The 17,930-nt window shown below is 34.4% G+C and overlaps 4 protein-coding genes across 7 annotated transcripts in view; 2 read left to right on the top strand and 2 right to left on the bottom strand.

The window, feature by feature from the left end:
* The window catches only part of LOC104703257 (uncharacterized protein At4g15545-like), a 4,566-nt gene extending 3,566 nt beyond the window's left edge, over positions 1-1,000 (top strand). The window contains exons 7-11 of the mRNA XM_019227181.1: positions 144-240; positions 341-508; positions 589-637; positions 740-818; positions 908-1,000. Coding sequence (XP_019082726.1) covers positions 144-240; positions 341-508; positions 589-637; positions 740-818; positions 908-1,000 — 486 coding nt within the window. The remainder of the gene's footprint in view (positions 1-143; positions 241-340; positions 509-588; positions 638-739; positions 819-907) is intronic.
* LOC104703256 (protein ROOT PRIMORDIUM DEFECTIVE 1-like) lies at positions 1,759-3,313 on the top strand. The gene has a single exon (XM_010419228.1). It carries the CDS (start codon positions 1,963-1,965, stop codon positions 3,166-3,168), a length of 1,206 nt encoding a protein of 401 aa, XP_010417530.1. The 5' UTR covers positions 1,759-1,962; the 3' UTR covers positions 3,169-3,313.
* Positions 10,581-12,065, bottom strand: LOC104703255 (probable BOI-related E3 ubiquitin-protein ligase 2). Its single transcript, XM_010419227.2, has 3 exons — positions 11,808-12,065; positions 11,253-11,706; positions 10,581-11,155 (listed from the first exon to the last, which is right to left on the bottom strand). The coding sequence occupies exons 1-3, from the start codon at positions 11,864-11,866 to the stop codon at positions 10,622-10,624; spliced, it is 1,047 nt and encodes a 348-aa protein (XP_010417529.1). The 5' UTR covers positions 11,867-12,065; the 3' UTR covers positions 10,581-10,621.
* LOC104703253 (serine/arginine-rich splicing factor SR45-like) lies at positions 15,108-17,626 on the bottom strand. 4 transcript variants are annotated; one of them, XR_002032847.1, is made up of 7 exons: positions 17,451-17,626; positions 17,008-17,047; positions 16,635-16,706; positions 16,422-16,451; positions 15,685-15,885; positions 15,465-15,553; positions 15,108-15,364 (listed from the first exon to the last, which is right to left on the bottom strand). XR_002032847.1 is itself a non-coding variant. In XM_019227986.1 (5 exons), the coding sequence occupies exons 1-5, from the start codon at positions 17,569-17,571 to the stop codon at positions 15,807-15,809; spliced, it is 342 nt and encodes a 113-aa protein (XP_019083531.1). In that variant the 5' UTR covers positions 17,572-17,626; the 3' UTR covers positions 15,560-15,806. The 4 variants fall into 4 exon arrangements, 1 of the variants encoding a protein (XP_019083531.1); XR_002032849.1 differs by having other exon boundaries at positions 15,109-15,364; positions 17,008-17,085; XR_002032848.1 differs by having other exon boundaries at positions 15,111-15,364; positions 17,008-17,088.

The following is a 17,930-nucleotide window of genomic DNA, read 5'->3' as shown; positions in this document are numbered from 1 at the left end:
AAATTGGTTCAATCCCTAAGTAATGATGATGAGATTGCTCCTCCGGTAAAGATATATTGGTTTCACCAGTTTTTTGTCAGTAAAAACATTCGTTCTTCTTCTGTAATTTCGTCTTCTCCGTTTTTTTGTTTTTTTTATTACAGCAAACAGATTCTGTTGATATCAAGACATATGACCAGTCGGTTCCTTTGTCTTATCCAGACAAATCCGTGGACATGACTCATCATCCAGTTGAGGAAGGTAATTTTTGGATTATGGATGCAATTCCAGTTCAGGATATATGTGACTTTACTCAAATTATATTAATGCTGATCATTTTTTTTATTTTTTTACTTGTTAGCAGTTCCCATTTACACAGGACCAAGATTCTCTGTTTCTCCCTGGCTCACTCCACAAACTAATTCTACTGCAGGATCTCCCAAGGCAAGAACTTCTGGTTGGTACCCCTCAACATCGAGCCAACAATCATCAGCTGCAAATTCTACTCCTCGTGGCCTCCCACTTCAAGGTTAGTTTCGTAGGGCTACGTACTCATCTGTTTTATCTGTTTGCTTTTCTCTGAGATGGGTTATGCATAAACTTACGCAGCTCCTCGTACACCTCGCATTGATGGCAAGGAGTTTTTCCGTCAAGTCAGGTTTGCCTCTTTATCTTATATTATTTCCCCTTGGGTTCAGTACATTGCCAAGCCTTAAACTAGGAAACAAAAACATTTCATTCTCCGTTCATCATCATGCAGGAGCCGATTATCATATGAACAATTCAAAGCCTTCTTGGCTACCATCAAAGAACTGAATGCTCAGAGGCAAACCCGAGAGGTAAACACAAGTGGTTTTGAATTCTTGATTTGCAAGTATATAAAATACTTTCATATGGATTTTAAAGATGTTCCGCAATCGCTACTTAGGAAACCCTGAGGAAAGCGGATGAGATATTTGGGACAGAGAACAAAGATCTATACCTGTCTATGCAAGGATTTCTCAACAAGAACAAGAGTTAGACAAAGAAAACAAACAAAGGATTATATATATTTCAGCCATTGAATTACATCACCTAAGATTTGTGGGTTTTGTGGCACTTAGCAGTTAGATTTCTCAAATTAGAGAATGTTATGTCAAAAGATAACTTGTACACAACTTCATGCTTGTCTTTTAAGTATCCAACAGCTCTTTCTTTAGCTACTCCGTCGACGCTTTCACTCTGCCCCGATCCGATCTCTGTATTTTCCTCCTTCGCCTCCGGTGAAACAAAGCCGAACTTGATGGATTGAGAGTGAGAGACTCAAGACAGACATAGGATGGAGATGAGATAACGAAGCTCCATCAAATCATCTTCTTACAGATGAGAGGGATCGACCATGCTCGGATTTACTTCAATGTCGAATCTTCTGGATCATCATCATCGCCGATTAGATTTTTTTTTTTTTTTTTTTTTTTTTTTTTTTTTTTTTTTTTTTTTTTTTTTTTTTTNAGAAGAAGAATAAATAAGGAGAAGAGAGAATTCTGATTTCTCAAGAAAGAAGAAGAGAGTATGCGTGAGAGAGACAGACTCTGTTTTGGGGTTTATCAGTTTATGATTGATTTTTTTTTTTTTTTTTTTTTTTNGTCAGTTTATGATTGATTACAAAGAAGAAATTGGAAATTTGTCACAACGGTAACATGATATTTGAGAGCCCGGTTTTATTATATGGGCTAATGGGCCGACTTATAAATAACCCGTTGAGGCCCGGTAGATTTTTTTCACTTTCCCTCTCGCCATACGAATTAAGATGGAAAATTTTTGTATCGGAGGAATATTTTCCGGGGAAATCTCTACTCTTTCTGGAAAGAGTTTGTTCTTAGTTTAATTGTTTTGGTGTGTAATATTTTATCTGCCAAGTTATATATAACTAGAAGTGTTGTATGCTTGTGTTGTACTCGTACTTGGTTGCGGATTGTGTGTGCACATAAGTTGTTCGATAAAATGTCTAAGCCGTTTTTGTACAGAAGAAGAAGTTCCATCTCATTCGGTCTGATTCAGTTCCGGAGAACGAGTATGTGTGAAGAAAGTGAAAACTTGGTATTGTTTCAGGTGAGACACAAGTCGGGTGGAGGAGGAGGAGGAGGAGGAGGATGGAGACCAAAGAAGAAAGTGTATCATAGAGTTGACGAGCTTGATAAAGCAATAGACTTGAAGAAGAAACCAAATCTGATACTTCAACTGAAGTCCATCATTCAGGCACAGAAACATGGAACCCTTCTTCTTAGGGATCTTGAGAAGCATGTTGGCTTTGTTCACAAGTGGAACTTAATGGCCGCCATTGAGAAGTACCCTTCCATCTTTTATGTTGGAGGTGGAAACAGAGAACCTCCTTTTGTTACGCTTACTGAGAAAGCTAAAAACATTGCAACTGAGGAAGGTGAAGCTACAGAGTCAATGGAACCTATTCTGGTTAAGAATCTTAGGAAGTTGTTGATGATGTCTGTTGATTGTCGAGTTCCTTTGGAGAAGGTTGAGTTTATTCAACCTGCAATGGGTTTGCCTCAAGATTTTAAGACTACATTGATCCCTAAGTACCCTGAAATTTTCTCTTTGAAGGTTATCAATGGTAAAGTTCATCTTGTTTTAGAGAATTGGGATTCTTCACTGGCGATCACTGCACGAGAGGATAGGTTACTCCGTGAAGGAGTCCTGGAGCCAATTGGGGACAGAGGAAAGAAGGTCAGGATCACAAAGGATGGGAACCTCTTGGGGCGAAATGCGTTTAAGGTTTCTTTTCCTCCTGGTTTTAGGCCTAACGCTAGTTATTTAGAGGAATTTGAAAAGTGGCAGAAAATGGAATTTCCATCTCCGTATCTTAATGCGAGAAGATTTGATGCTGCAGATCCTAAAGCTAGGAAACGTGTTGTAGCTGTGCTTCATGAACTGATCAGTTTAACAATGGAGAAGAGAGTGACCTGCGCACAGTTGGATGCATTTCACTCTGAGTATCTGCTTCCATCAAGACTAATACTTTGCTTGATAAAGCATCAAGGGATCTTCAACATTACTAACAAAGGAGCAAGGGGTACAGTATTTCTCAAAGAAGCTTATGCTGGTTCTAATTTGATCGAGAAATGCCCGTTGATGTTGTTCCATGATAGATTTGTTGCACTCTGTGGTCGGAGAGAAGCCAATCCTATCTCATGAGTTGCAGTCTTCAATATAACCTTATACTAAAAGCCCGAGATGTGTACCCCCAAAGGCATATTACCCATTGATTATGTTCCAGCAAATAAGATTCAGTTTATAGGGCCTAAACCTTATAAGCATTTTACTGTATCACTTCTTCAGAGTCATCATTGTCTTCTCTTGTGAAAAAAAGAAACGTACTTGTTAAGATATTAACTTTTTTCACCAACAAACACAAGTGTAAATAGTATCTGTTGATTGAGGATGCTAACTTGGTGAAAGCCAGAACGTGTCACAGCGTCTGATATGGTACCATGGGAGATGTGACTGGCTTATTGACCATGTACTGCGAATGTGATGTGAACTATCTTGTCCATGTGGAGGTTGTGGATGCAGGTAGTATTATAATACACTTGTTTTTTTCTCTCTGTACATGACTCTCTTTGATTGTTTTCTGGAGAAAACGATAACGGAATCTTCTTCGTGTTTACACACGACGGAACATTTATTTGAATGCAGGGAAAGGGGGTCCAGGACTCATGTGACTTGTGAAGGCATCATGGGAAAAGAGCCAAAGGGAAAGACAATTAAGTCGCACTCCACAATCCCGCCCCATTTTAGTCCTGAGTGCATTCATGTTCAAAAACAAAAGGTCAGTGTTTTCATTATTAGTAGCCTCTTTATTTCCATTTTACAGTTTTATGGTAAAATACACAGTGCATTATAACAACCAAGTCCTGTCTCGTTCTTTTCTGCTGGCCCCGATTTTGTTTCTCTACATTGAAAGCCATCATTTTCTAAAATTGTTTTTGGAGATAAACAACAAGACTCTCTTTTTCATGGTCTACTGTTGAATGGTAATAGGCTGCTGATACATCAATTTTGCTTTGCTTTGCTTTGTTGGATAAACGACTATTAGACATTTGGTTTTTGGTGATAAACTGCGTAGTTACTTCTGTTTTTGTTCTCAGTGAGGTTCCGTGTCTTGTTTGAACATGTTAACCAACCTATATATAGTCGAAACCTATCAATTTGAAATCGATCAAAAAGACACCTATTGGCACAAAAGAAAATCCAAAGTCAGATTCTCTAAATTTATTCTTTCTTAAAACTTTAACAAGTAAATGGATTCATGTCCTTGTCATTTGGCATCTCATCCAAATGAAGGGTATACAATTCAAAGCATAAAGACAAGATCTTGAGGCTGATTGAAGCATTAAGAACAATCAAACACCCCCCATTTTTGAATTTTTTTGGGTTCTCTTTTCCTTTTCTACCTTGACAAAGCCAAATCACATACCAAACGTGAGGATCAATCCGCTAACATGTCGACGTATCAACCACGAAATGGAATCAATACGCTGATGTTGCATTCAGTTACAGAAAACTACTGACAAAGACTTATAACCACACTCTTTGATATTTGAATTTTCTTCTTGTAAAATACTGAAAGACACAGTTTTTATTGATTGATCAGGGAAACTTGTCTGTAAATTAGACAAAGACGTTGGATTTTTTTTTTTTTTTTAAACCAAAGGGGAGCCCCAGTTAGATACTTTTGGATGATGATGCATATTGCATAATAAGCAAGTTGACACATAAAAGATCAAAACTTTAGGGGTATCATTTTCATGTATGGAGGTTTTTGGTTTCTTGGGGACAAAATTCTATGGTCCATTATTGTAACAGTGGTCCTACAGTCCCAACCATTTTTCTGTGAATTATATGTGTACTGTTTTTGGACAGAAGAACACATCATGCAAATCTCTCTTATATTATTTCCCTTCGTTGTTTGGTCCAATCTGATAAAATCTCTCTCTCTCTCTCTCTGCTTTTACTTTTGAAAAATCGTTTTCAGCATTTCCAAAACCCCCTCCAATCTTATTCAGTTACCAATAAAATAACCAAGTACATTCTTCACAAGTATATGTACTCCTTTCTCTGTATAGTTGTAGTATAAGATCTCACCTTAATGCATCTGTCATAATTGATCTAATTATCCCAACTAATTCCATGATTATGTTAGTTATAAGTATTGCTTTTCTGGTCATTACTTGGTATTGATTAAAACGAATAAAGGTGCCCATCTTCATCGTGAAGCTCCTCATGCATGACTGTTCTTTTTTTTTGATTCTTACTGTTAGACATTGCTATTTTCAAAAAGTAAATCATAGACATTGTACAAAACTTTTGATTTCTCTCCATTTCTCTTTTCTTTTCTTTTGATACCCATATATCTTTTCTATTTGTTTCTTGATACCCACATCAGCACTTTAGTTACCTTTTCCCAACAAAATATCTTGTTTATTCCAATTGACATAGTCCAATCTGATTTCCCTAATAACTATCCACATGGAGAAAAGAGAGGACTTTCATGTATACACCATTCACATTAAACTATATATCATATGTGTATATAGATAATATAACATTATGCTTTATGTAAACCTATTCCATCTTGGATATGATATCTGCCCACTAACCCCAACCAAACTACATAAATGATTTGGGTAGTTGGCTTTCTTTCTCTTCTTTTAAAATCTAATTTCTTTTTTACACTTTGGGATAGATGTATGGGTGCCTAATATAGACAAGAAAGAACTATTACAAAACACTTTCCTATACACTTTTCTCTGTTCAATAGAGAAAAAAAGGTATCCATGAACAGTTAATAGTTGTGGGGATATCAAAGTCTGTGTGTTAGAGAGAGAGAGCAATCATATTTCCATATTCTATAGGTATTCAGATGGGTCTATACTCCTCTATAACCCACATTACTACTCTGTTATATATCTCTTCTTGAATCATCAAAATCAAGTTCCAAGTAATTATGTTATGACATAATAACATTATATATCTATATAGTATCTGACATCTATTCTGCACAAGAACCAATTAGAGGAACATCTGTGCAGGTCGATTGTGATCATAATGATTCATATTGCTGTGACTTGTGAGAAAGAAAGTTAAACTCTTTTTGAGGTCTTAATCTAATTTTCACATGAGCTTTTGCAGTGTTGTGGTTCAGTGGGATAAGACTGATTGTTAACACTACATGTATATAGTTTCTTTTTATAACTCTCTTTAAATTATTCATCTTTTTGAATTGGATGGGTACTAATGATGAGAAATAAACAAATCTCTTGTGGCTTTTTCTGCAGTGACTTTCAGAAGACTTCACACCAAATCCACTCGGCGTAAAAGAAAAAAAAAAAAGAGAAATAGCATTTTTCTTTGGCATTGGTTAATGGTAGGTCACTGATATTCCCACGTAAAAGGAAAAACAAATGCTCTCGTAGTTCTTTTTTTTTTTTTTGGGTATCATTTTAAATTTTATCCCTTTGTAATTTGTCTTTGCCAAATCCTCTCTTTACCACCACTAAATTTTTTCAATGAAAAGTAAAAAAAGAAGCTTGTAAATATATATTGGAAACGAATACAATATAGTGATCCACTAATTTTAGACTTTGCTACAGAAATTTCAGCCACTAAAAATAGTTATGTTTTTTTGTTTTCAAACGAACAAACACAAAAGTCATATGCTTAAAGGATTTGGTTTGGGGGTAATCCTCACTTTGAAATTTGAATTATCTTTTAGTATTGTGGGATTGTNTATAGTTTCTTTTTATAACTCTCTTTAAATTATTCATCTTTTTGAATTGGATGGGTACTAATGATGAGAAATAAACAAATCTCTTGTGGCTTTTTCTGCAGTGACTTTCAGAAGACTTCACACCAAATCCACTCGGNGATTTCCCAACAATAAGATACAACAATAGATTAATCAAATCAAATTTAAATTTAAATTTATTTTCTTAGGACATAGAACAAAAAAAGGTAAAAGCTACCAAAATCAATAGGGTAGTGAGGTTGGACCATTTCATGAGTGCCCCCTTTCACAAGGTAATCTATAAAGTTTTGGTGTTCCCCATCATGACCCCTCCTCCTCTCACATCTACTTCTCTACTTTTAATTATTCTCAAAGACATTTTGATGTAATCTATTATTATCTTTTTACATCATATCGTGTATATTGCCACTTACGTGTATATGGGAATAAAAATCGCTTTGTTTAGTGTTTGTTGCACTCCTAAAGATGATGTTCCCTTTATCTAATCTTTGTATCTTTGTTATTTAATTAAGAAGCTAATAGTTGTATGCATTATTGAATTCACATGACATTTTATGTTTCTACGGTTTGATGACACATATTCCGATTTTTTTGTTTACTATTCAATAAGGAGTTTTCTTGAATTATCATTTACGTATATATGCACAAAATATTTGGATTTGCCATTTGAACTGAAATGGTGTTCTTTATTTTCATAAGCTAGCTAATATTTCTAATTTGCTCTATGAAAACACGTCTAAACTATGATTACACTCAAATAAATCAAAATGACACGATCATTTCAACCTTATGATTTTCCCTTAATCCATGTGAAATCCAAATGGTGAAAATTTTAATGGGACGAAAGGTTAATTGTTAGTGAATTTAAATATATTTTCTTTTCTTTTTCTCTTTTTTAATGAGCAATTTTCAGCTCCAAATAGTAAAATCAAAATCCTAGCCTACAATGTAAAAGTAAAATAAATAAAAATATATATAAAAAGAAAGAGAGCAACCCCACGAAAGCTGAAATATATATTGGAGAAAATGGGTGTAAAATAAAAAATAATATCTAAAATGAGAAGTGGACAAGTTGCATGACACAAACCCTAACACCACAACATTTGCATATCCCATCACTTTACACCAAGTCTTCCACTTTTGCTTCGTTTGTTTCGCTTATAAATAAAATAAATAAAAGCATAACCGTAGGGAAATGGTCCTTATAGATTCTTCAAAAGTCTCCAAATAATAAAGTAATTTACAACAAACATCAATCGGTCAAGCGTCACTCTCTTTTCTATCTTTGTTTTTGCTTGATTTGTTGCTTAGTGTGTACGTGACGATTGGTTCCTTCCCTTCGTATACTCTTTATCTCCGTTTCAAAATTTTACAAATTTTAAAAGATATATATACTCTTCAACGTTGGATAAAGTTATTGTCCCAAATTGCTCGAACCCAATGCGAATAGTTATAACCAGTACTTTTTGGATGAGGTTGAGCAAGACTTGGAATCTTTACTTGGAAAAGATGATTGATATATATATATATGCGAATTTAGATCATGCATACACATGGATCCTATTTGATTCATGGTCGGAATGAAATGAGATAGAAGATGGCTCAGATCACTTGCGGTTGCATGAAGTTCATACAAAGGGGAGCCTTTAGTTAATGTATTTTCTTCACATTCACCACCTGTCCACCTCACATGTATGTTCATCGATGTTTTACAAGATTTCTGTGTCGAAGCATTATGTTAATGTATGTGTTAATGTATGTGTACATAATGTTAACAAAACCGATAGTGGGAGTTTTTTCTTTTCATGACATCCGATATAGTGCAAGATTTAACCAACCTTAGGTTTAATATTAAAGATTTTTTTTTTTACTTTCGGCCTTGGAAAAATAGTATATGGGGTGTGTGTTTTCTAAACAATAAGAAAGATTAAATGGTTTAAAATATTAGTAGAGATGATAATATTGAACGTTTCAAAATGTGATGATTTAGAATAATGAACGAGCACCATTAATTGGTTGATCCGCCTGTGAATGCACAAAGATGTCTACATCTCAAATCTAATGATATAGAAATCTGAACACTTAAAATAGAATCATATGATTAACATAATAGTATTTACATGTTTTGATTTTCTCTAGGCACCGGAAAAAATAAAATAAAAACTTGTAGTAATTAAACAGAAAAATTTGGCTTTAGGAGTTTTTAAATTTATTCGTGCGACGAGTATATCCATCTTCTTTAATGTTGGCATGATCTCTTCACATCACTTTCTCGTGTCCTCTTCCCTTTTCTTTAGTTTGTTTATATGTAAATCTTCTTTTCAAATATCTTGAAATTATTCAGCAGATTAATCATGTAGAAACATCTGTTAAAGCAACTTTAAAATATTAGTAATAACATTTGATTTTAAAAAAATTAATGATAGTCTTGTCATACTAAACTTGTAACACTATAAGAATGAATATTCATCTGTAAATGTAATGATAATAATATGTAATTTTCTGTGATATACAAAATTCACATAGTAGTATTTTCTAATCCAAACAGCAATGCATTTTTTTGTCGGAGCCTAAAATCATTTTTTTTTTAATTTAAATTTCACATTATATATCGAATCTTTGATTTCCGTAACTTGATTAAATTATATGTAACCACATAAAAAGTTGCTAGGAAACAAAATTTGAGAAATTGAAAAAAAAGAGAGAGAGAGAGAGAGAGAGAGAAAGTGTCAGGAGGGAGGGGAGGGGAGTTACGGAGGACGAACAACAGCGACATTTGCGCGCGTCCGACGTGTCAGCTTTTTACCTCTTCCACTGTCTCTTTCCCCACTCTTCTTTACGCGTATTTGCCGGCGCGTGTCTTCCACACCCTACCACTCCTACTGTTTTTGTGTCCCCCCCCCCCATTTTTATCATTTTTTTTTTTTTTGTTACTACTTTACTTTATGAAAAATAATACTAGTATTTCTTTCCTGCAGTTTTGGGATTATTGTTTTTCGAGATACATGTGTAACCAAATCAAATATTACTAATATAATTCCCTTCTTTCTTTTTCTTTATTAATAAGGGGTTGGTTAATTTTATCCTTATTGATAATAATAACATTAAAACGATATTTCGGGAGTTTGAGATAATGTATATCTCTTTCTTTCTTTGTAGTGAAGGTTTCGTTTTCATGATTTTGATTTCTTAGTTTAAAAATAAAAACACTAGTATTCTTCAACTAATATATATCCTTACAATTTGTTTTTTAAAATAGAAAAAATGAAATAAAACTAATTTCCATTTAGCCCAAAAAAAAAAAAAAAAAAAAAAAGNCTTGTGTCCCCCACCCCCATTTCTTTTTTACTTTTTTAAAAATAATAATATTTCTTTCCTGCAGTTTTGGGATTATTGTTTTTCGAGATACATGTGTAACCAAATCAAAATATTATTAATACTCTCTCTCTCACAAAGATAAGATTGAAGTTTAGGATTTTACACACATATTAAGACAGAGAGAATATATGATTTATTTTTCTAATACTTTTTCACTTTCCCACTTTCCCATTTTTACACTCCATACACTCTACAGCATCAGTAATCATTAAAACAAAAATTTATTAAAAATATTCAAAACATCAATTTTGTTGGGACAAAGAAAATTCTCTAAAACTTCAATTATAATTCCTTCTTCTTTTAAAAAAAATAATAATAAGGGGTTTCATTTTCATGATTTTGATTTCTTAGCTTCAATAAAAATAATAACAACTAATATATCCTTACAATTTGTTTTTCAAAATAGAAAAAATGAAATAAAACTAATTTCCATTTAACAAAAAAAAGAGAAGGGGGGTCAGGTCAAGAAGATGACATGTTAACATGAACGCTAGCGTTTTTAGGAGATGTACAGATGGGACACGTGTGCACACTGGACCCGCATACTCCACACAAGCACAAGTGTCTGCACGGTAACAGCAACACACACGATTCCTCCTCCCCACAGTTCCTACACAACTTCCTCCCCTCCGCCGCCTTAGTGCTCCCGCAGCACGACGACTGCGCATCGTCCTCTTCGTTGTTGTTATTATCAGCATCCGATCCTCCTGCTCCTGCGCAGCGTCGTAGGTCGTTAACCTGCGCGAGAACCTGGTCGAGGTTGGTGCGGAGGTGGTTGGCGGTGGCTTCGTTGGTCTGAGCAAGGTCTCTCCAGATTTGGTTCTCAATAGAGAGTGACTTCACGCGCTCCTCAAGAGCGTGGTTAACCTTGACGATCCTCTCTCTTTCTTCTTCTTTGACTCGAAGCCTTTTGGCGAGTCCTTGCTCTATTGCCTCCATGATCATCCTCGCCTGCCTCTTCCTCTTCTCTTCTATCTCATACTTCACTCTCTCCATCTGATCACATTTTTAAAAACACAAGAAATCAATGATCGATGCCACACATTGCAGCAGCAGTAAAGACTCCATTGAATCTTAACTGGAAGAAACTTACATGAAGGGAGACGAATCTATCGATATCGTGTTGTTGCTGATTCATGTGAGAAGAGATATCAATGTCTTGGCCAAGAAACGAAAACGGAGTTGTACTGGTTGCAGCGTTAACGCATGATGATGATGATCTCTGGTTCTGAAGAAGAAGATTATGATTATAATTCCATCTGGTAGAAGAAGTATCTCTGGAGCGTTTTCTCGTCTGTAGAGGGAAGAAATCACAGTCGAGACTAGTAGTAGTTGTAGTACCATCCGCGTAGTAACCTGCGGTGGTCGGGATAGTAGTATCAGCGCCGCCGTACATATGAAGAAGAGGAGGAGGCGTTGGGGTTGTTGTTGTTGTATCGTCGGTAAGGGAGAAAGGTGAAACGACGCCGTAACCGGTTTGATTGTTATTGCAGAAACCGCCACTGTTTGGTTCCATAGTGGTGTTATTGTTGTTCATCATGAACTCTCTGCATAATACAAAATAAAAAGATTCAGTTGAAAAAAAACATGATGAGATCGTAGATAGAGATTGAGAGAGAGAGGGAGAGCGTTGTATTTACACACAGACCTGTTGGAGAAGAGTTGAGGAGGAGGAGAGAGGAAGAGATTGTGAGCATCAACGGCCATTGAAGAATGGAGAGAGAGAGAGGGAGAGGTTTAGAGATGATGATGGAAGAAGAGGAAGTTAAAGAGAAGATGGAAAATTAGAAATGCATGCGTTTCGGTTTCTTGTTTTTTTTTTGGTGGCTTTTTTGATGTGCGTGAATGAGAGAGAGAGAGCTTTGCTTTTTTTTTCTTCTTTTCTTTGTATTCTTTTTTTTTTTGGTGAAAGGAAAGACCAAATCGAAACGAACCTCAACCAAATGGTTGTTTCCTATTTATACACATCGATGCGACGAACCTGAAGAGAGAGATTTATGGCAGAGAGGTTAAAAGAAATTAGTATAATCTCTTTCCACCCAAAATTAAAATAAAAAAACCATGATTTTGGGAGAAAAAAAGCATTCAATTTTAAAATATTTTGTTTTGTTCAAAGGTAAATCTAAATTTTACATACTGGGATTTTTATAGTTAAACTTACCATTTTTCTTAGGGTGTGCTGATATATGTTGACTTTTGCTATGTTTATCCTTTTTGGTTTAAAATCTTCTCATTTTTGCTTAACACGCTTTCTGAAACTGGATTTTTCTTTTTATTAGTTACCTAATGCTTTGAATTTTGTGGTAAATTGAATTCAAATCTTGTTTTAGTTTGTATCGGTTATTGTGGAAATTTTTGAAACAACACATCTTCTGATGATTATATATACTTTTTCAGTTATCATAACTTGGTGAAGTGGTAACTTGTATATCGAAATTGGCGGAAAAGTTATTGAATTGTTTCTTTAAGTATTTTTTTTTGTTTTGGTCATACTAGTATTATTATTAGGAGAGTAACGCTCGGATTCGTTTTTTTTTTTGTTTAATACACTTCAACACCGTACCAGTTAAATAGTGTAGATTGGTTTGGACCGTGAATTTAGGGCAATTATAGGGGTATTTTAGGACATTACCACCGTCCGTAAAAAAGATGGAGTTAATTTTGACATGCAATCAAAATACGACACGTGTAAGAAGTCATGCGTATTGCCATGTCATCATCATTCCAGCGTGGCGAACATTTTTGTAACTTTGGGACCCACAATATTGTCTTTTGTACGGTCCGTTAAAAATGGGTAAAAAAAGAAATCTTTACTTTTTTCCATTTTTCTGTTTGTAATATTTTTTTATTTCGTACGAGTTTGGCGCCATGTGATGCCACGTGGTGTAACATCCTGGCTACTTATGTTTGACCCTTTCTTTGACCCCCTTTTTTTTTCTTCTTTTAAATGTATCATCAAATCAAAAAAAAAAAAAAAATCTAATAGAAACCACTTATTTTCAGTAAAAATTAATACTGATAGTTTGTCATTTGATGATAAGTTTATTGATTATATAATATATTTAAGTTGTTTAAAATTGTGTTTATTTGAAAATTAATGATAATCTGATATTATAGTATTAAATTTCAATAATAAATAACAGTAGTGTGTTTTAAAAAAAGAATGATAAAGTTTGGCTCTTAAAAATTGAATCAATTGGATTGGTTCAATTATCCTCCAATTGAAGTTTAAAAAAAAAACTGAAGGATCCATAAAATAAAGAGAACCTAGAGGTGAAGAAAGAGAGATGGAGACAGGTTCTTGTGAAGATGATATCAGATAGAAAAGTAACACACAAGAATTAATTCCTACTTTAATTTATGTCCCTTTTACTCTATTTTTTTCTTCTTCTTTACATTTTTTTCGCTGCTTTGTTATATTTTCTTTGAATCTTTCCTACACAATCAAAAAAGTGAAACACAAATATGCCTTTGTCTTTTTAAAGCTTTCAAGTTTCCACCATCTTAATTTGTGTTATAAAGGCCAATCTTATATATAAAAAAGTATATTTTGTAAAGTAAAAGAGTTGCCATGGTGCACACAACTTAGATACGTGTTTGCTTCATTCTTCAATATTAATTGTACCTAGCTCATTCAAATTTGTTATACATTATATGACGACGACCAACATTGCCGATATATATTAACTTATATGGCCTATGGGTGTCTGGTGCAATTGATCAAATGTACTAATTTAAAATATGAAGTCTTTATCTTGACAAGAAAACAATGAAATCTTAAATTGTAGTTTCCTCTTTGATTGAAGAGCAAGTGTCATTGCACCTTGACTTTGGTGTATGGTATCCTTTTCTTTTCTCTTTTAATTATAACTTTGATTCTCACTTTCCTTTCTTTTCTTTTCTTCTTATTTGATTCAACTTAAAGTTGGTGTTGGTGTTATTCTTGTGATATCATCAACATTTCAAAAGAAATAACCATAACCATTGCAAGAATCTTAAAGGGTGCCTTACCTAGAACCTTCATCTTTCCTTAAAGGAACCACTATAACTTAATTTGTTGTAAAGATTGAATTCATGCTTTTGAAATATATACTCATATATCTTTCGGTTCGTATACATGATTGTTCGTGTATCAAAGTTTTGATAATTGTGACTTTAATTATGCTTTTGTTCCAACATCATCTCACACACCTAGATCTTACAACAATTCAAAAAGAGGCTTCAGTGGATGTGTGTAAAGCTTCCCATTAAAGACATGTGTTTCATTAATTGTTGGGGCTTACTAGTGCATACATATCACATGTACTATGGTCCATCCATACATGAGAAGTTCGTGACCTAACGTATTACAATTATCAAATGCACCATATGGATATTGAAACTCACAATCATCATAAGTACCGAGAGTAAGAATTGTGGTCTAAAGTTTTTTTACCGAGTTTCATATTTTGGTTATTGATGAAACTCACAATCATCATAAGTACCGAGAGTAAGAATTGTGGTCTAAAGTTTTTTTACCGAGTTTCATAGTTTGGTTATTGATGAAGTCTTCTCTCAAAGTCAAAACTATTAAATTACTCAGCAGACCATATAGATCATTATGACTTTCAACATTTAGTGACAACCTATACATTGGATGGATGTATTGGTGTAATATCATTTTCAAAGGTCGAAGAAGTACCCATCCAATTACTCAAATAATAAATCGGCTCTCAAATATCGGATGTAAATGACAATTATTACGTCTGATTTTTATTGGTAAACTATCTTGGGAAGATAGATAGATAGGTAGATAGATGCATAAGAATAAGAGAAAAAGAGTTAGGTTTGAGAGGTCCCGACTCAATTAAAGATGTGTTGGGCCATCACTCTTTCTTGCTCTTCAAAAAATACCTTACTTAGCCGTATCATCGAAACATAACTTTCATTATAACACAACTTCAAGATTTATTTATTTATTTTAATAATCGTTGCCCCATTAGGAGACAAGAGAAGAGGTTCTGCAAAAGACTTTAAACTTGGTGTCATGTGTGGTTGTGCTTATGGACAGTGTGTGGTCCCTTCAATTTTTATTTTATTTTATTTTTGTTCAAATTTAAAAAAAAAAAAAAGAGAACCAATGTGTAGATTGCATGATTCCCACTACTGCTTTCAATCTCATCTTCTGCTAAAATGCATAATGATCCCACCTCCACTTTCAATTCCCTTCAGACAAAATACGAAATAAATGTTTTATTATTATTATTATAAATGTATATGAATACGAGGAGAGTTATTCATAGAAATTGAATTTAAATGTACTGACTTGTTACCATCAGATCATGAACCACATTAACTCCAAGCAAACAGACAAAAGACAAAGGTGGTGGTTGTTGTTGTCAGATCACTGATTCACTTTCACCAAATCAAGAATTGGTTAATCAGTTTGAATCAAAAAGTAGAGAGATTAGACAACAGGTTATGTGTTGTTCTTTAAAGTAACTTACACAAATCTATCACTACATGAGCCTACTTCAAGTCCCTACCTTGACTAGACCGATCAGTCTTATTCGTACGATCCAAGCAGAGTAAATGAGAACATGAGTCTCATTTTGGTCACTTCAAACTTTTTTTTTTCCTTTTAATGGAGATTGCAGGAAAACAATTATTAGCTCTTGCGAAGTGGCGGTGAGCTGTTGCTGCTACCTGTTGCCCTGTTGGTGCTGCTGCTCCTTCCTTTCAAAGGCCTACGTGTAGCACAGTCCCACAAGATAAATTATTTTCTTTCTCTTTTAACTAGATTTGAAAGTAAAACATTGATACGAGACTTTCTAGTGAAATGATGATCCAGTTTCCTCCTGTATGGTGAAGTTTGATCACAAGCTCCTGAACTAGTGTAGATGCAAGATAACAATGACATTACGTTTTTACAATGTTTTTCAATGTTAGCCACCGATAGAAAAGTTGTGATATCAATGTAGCTAGGGACCAGGCATACACCACTTGACACCAATTGCATAAAGATATCTAGTGTAATGTGAAGGTCTCAACCAATGCTTTTAGAACTAACAAAGAAGCAAAGCAGAGGAATGAGATAAGCTAAGTGTTCCTACAGAGGATTGGGCTAAACTAAGCGTCCTACAATTTACTTAACAGGGAGCTTCTTCCTAAATCCTCTTAGGAGCCTATACGTTCACACAATGTAGAACGTCAATACGTAACTAAGCAAAGTATATATTTATTTCTTTAGCTGAAAAGGCTTGGAGAACTAGAGTAGCAATACCTTCTACGTCTTCCAGCGGGACCGCTTTCCCTGTTTAGAACAAAAGTGGAGATTACAGTGAGTACGATTACAATGGACAAACACTAGTCTATAATCTTGGCAATTTGATACCGAAGGCCATTTTAGCTATATTTGGCTAACGCTTCTTGAAAGTGTGGCCCGCCATATAAGAATCTATTTCAGAGTAAGACAAAGCAAGATCTTGATGAATACCTTACGGTTACGGGGCTTGGAGAACTAGAGCAGTAAGATGACATTCTACGTCTTCCAGCTGGACCTCTTCCCCTGTTTGGAACCAAAGAGGAGATTACAGTGTTTACTATAACTGAGTACGATTACAATGGAAAAACACTACTCTGTATGTAGCTACGAGAACTCATATATTAGATATTGGCAATATGATACCGAAAGCCAGAGTTAGCCATAAGTTTGGTTAATGTTTCTTGAAACTGACAAGCCAAGCCATAAGTTTATATTTCAGTATAAGACAAAGACAAAGCAAGATCGTGGACTATACTCAGTCATGAACTATGTACAGGTATCAAAGCTAACATTGAAATATATACATACATGGAGTTAACCATACCTGCAGGGTGATCTCGACCTTGAGTGAGAACGAGGCAAGCCTACAAATTGGTGATAGGATACGAACTTACAGGTCAATCTACTGCAAGTTTTAGGTTCATATAGGGAAAACAAATCATTATCTACATTCTCACCATTAAAATCAACGTGAAGAAACAAATAAGGATGAGAATTGAGCGAAATATGTTGTATAAAGGTCATATATATGGATCATTGGTTAGCAAAAAACCAAACGGCAATCACAATGCAGAGAAGATGTATTGATTTTGCAACTGATGTTGAATACAAGACAAGGACATATTTAATGAATGAAATTAAGATTAAGGATGGTAAAAAAAGAATGACAGTGGAGCTTTAATTTGACAGAATATAAATGTACTAATTATGCGCAATTCGAATCTCAAATTAACGCGCATGACCAAGTTGGAAATTTAAAAGCCTAACCTTTTCCGATGAGATGTAAGGGGCAAGGGAGAGAATAAGACGAAGAAGGCGACGGGGGAGAGCTGGAATGAGATGATGAGCCAGAAGCACAATTAGGCCATGACCACTTTGGTTTCCCCATTAATGGTTACCTATCGGATTCATACACACACACAAATACACAATAGTCCGCACGTGCCAATTCTTGGGTAAATTAAACTACTATTTTAAATATTCTATATCAATAATTAAAAAACAACTGAATACTTTTTTTTTTTAATTCTAAAGTAATAACTGTATATCAAAGAAATAACTGAAAATTATATACTTCATTAATTTTCAGATTATTATCAAGTGGATCTGATCATCATCTGAATAGTTTTTGAATATCTTTAATATTTTCCCTTATTATTTTTCGGATATTGACATGAATTTTGAAGACTTATTAGTTTAAAAAATAAATAAATTCGGAGTTGACAAAAAAAAAAAAAAAAAGGAAGA

This window comes from Camelina sativa, chromosome 7, assembly GCF_000633955.1.
Source record: "Camelina sativa cultivar DH55 chromosome 7, Cs, whole genome shotgun sequence".
In the NCBI taxonomy this organism is placed as follows: Eukaryota; Viridiplantae; Streptophyta; class Magnoliopsida; order Brassicales; family Brassicaceae; genus Camelina; species Camelina sativa.
Note: the sequence above shows the minus strand (reverse complement) of the source record. Positions and strands in the feature narration are given on the sequence as shown.

Bases quoted from the DNA above. Each gene is read 5' to 3' on its own strand.
- LOC104703256 (XM_010419228.1), top strand. From the start codon at position 1,963: ATGTCTAAGCCGTTTTTGTACAGAAGAAGAAGTTCCATCTCATTCGGT.
- LOC104703255 (XM_010419227.2), bottom strand. From the start codon at position 11,866: ATGGCCGTTGATGCTCACAATCTCTTCCTCTCTCCTCCTCCTCAACTC. The intron at 11,707-11,807 runs GTCTGTGTGTAA...TGTATTATGCAG, and splicing joins CCTCAACTCTTCTCCAACAG to AGAGTTCATGATGAACAACA. The intron at 11,156-11,252 runs GTAAGTTTCTTC...AAATGTGATCAG, and splicing joins ATAGATTCGTCTCCCTTCAT to ATGGAGAGAGTGAAGTATGA.
- LOC104703253 (XM_019227986.1), bottom strand. From the start codon at position 17,571: ATGGGGAAACCAAAGTGGTCATGGCCTAATTGTGCTTCTGGCTCATCA. The intron at 16,452-16,634 runs GTATTCATCAAG...TGTTCTAAACAG, and splicing joins CCAAGCCCCGTAACCGTAAG to GGAAAGCGGTCCCGCTGGAA. The intron at 15,886-16,421 runs GTATTGCTACTC...TGCTACACGTAG, and splicing joins CCCGCTGGAAGACGTAGAAG to GCCTTTGAAAGGAAGGAGCA.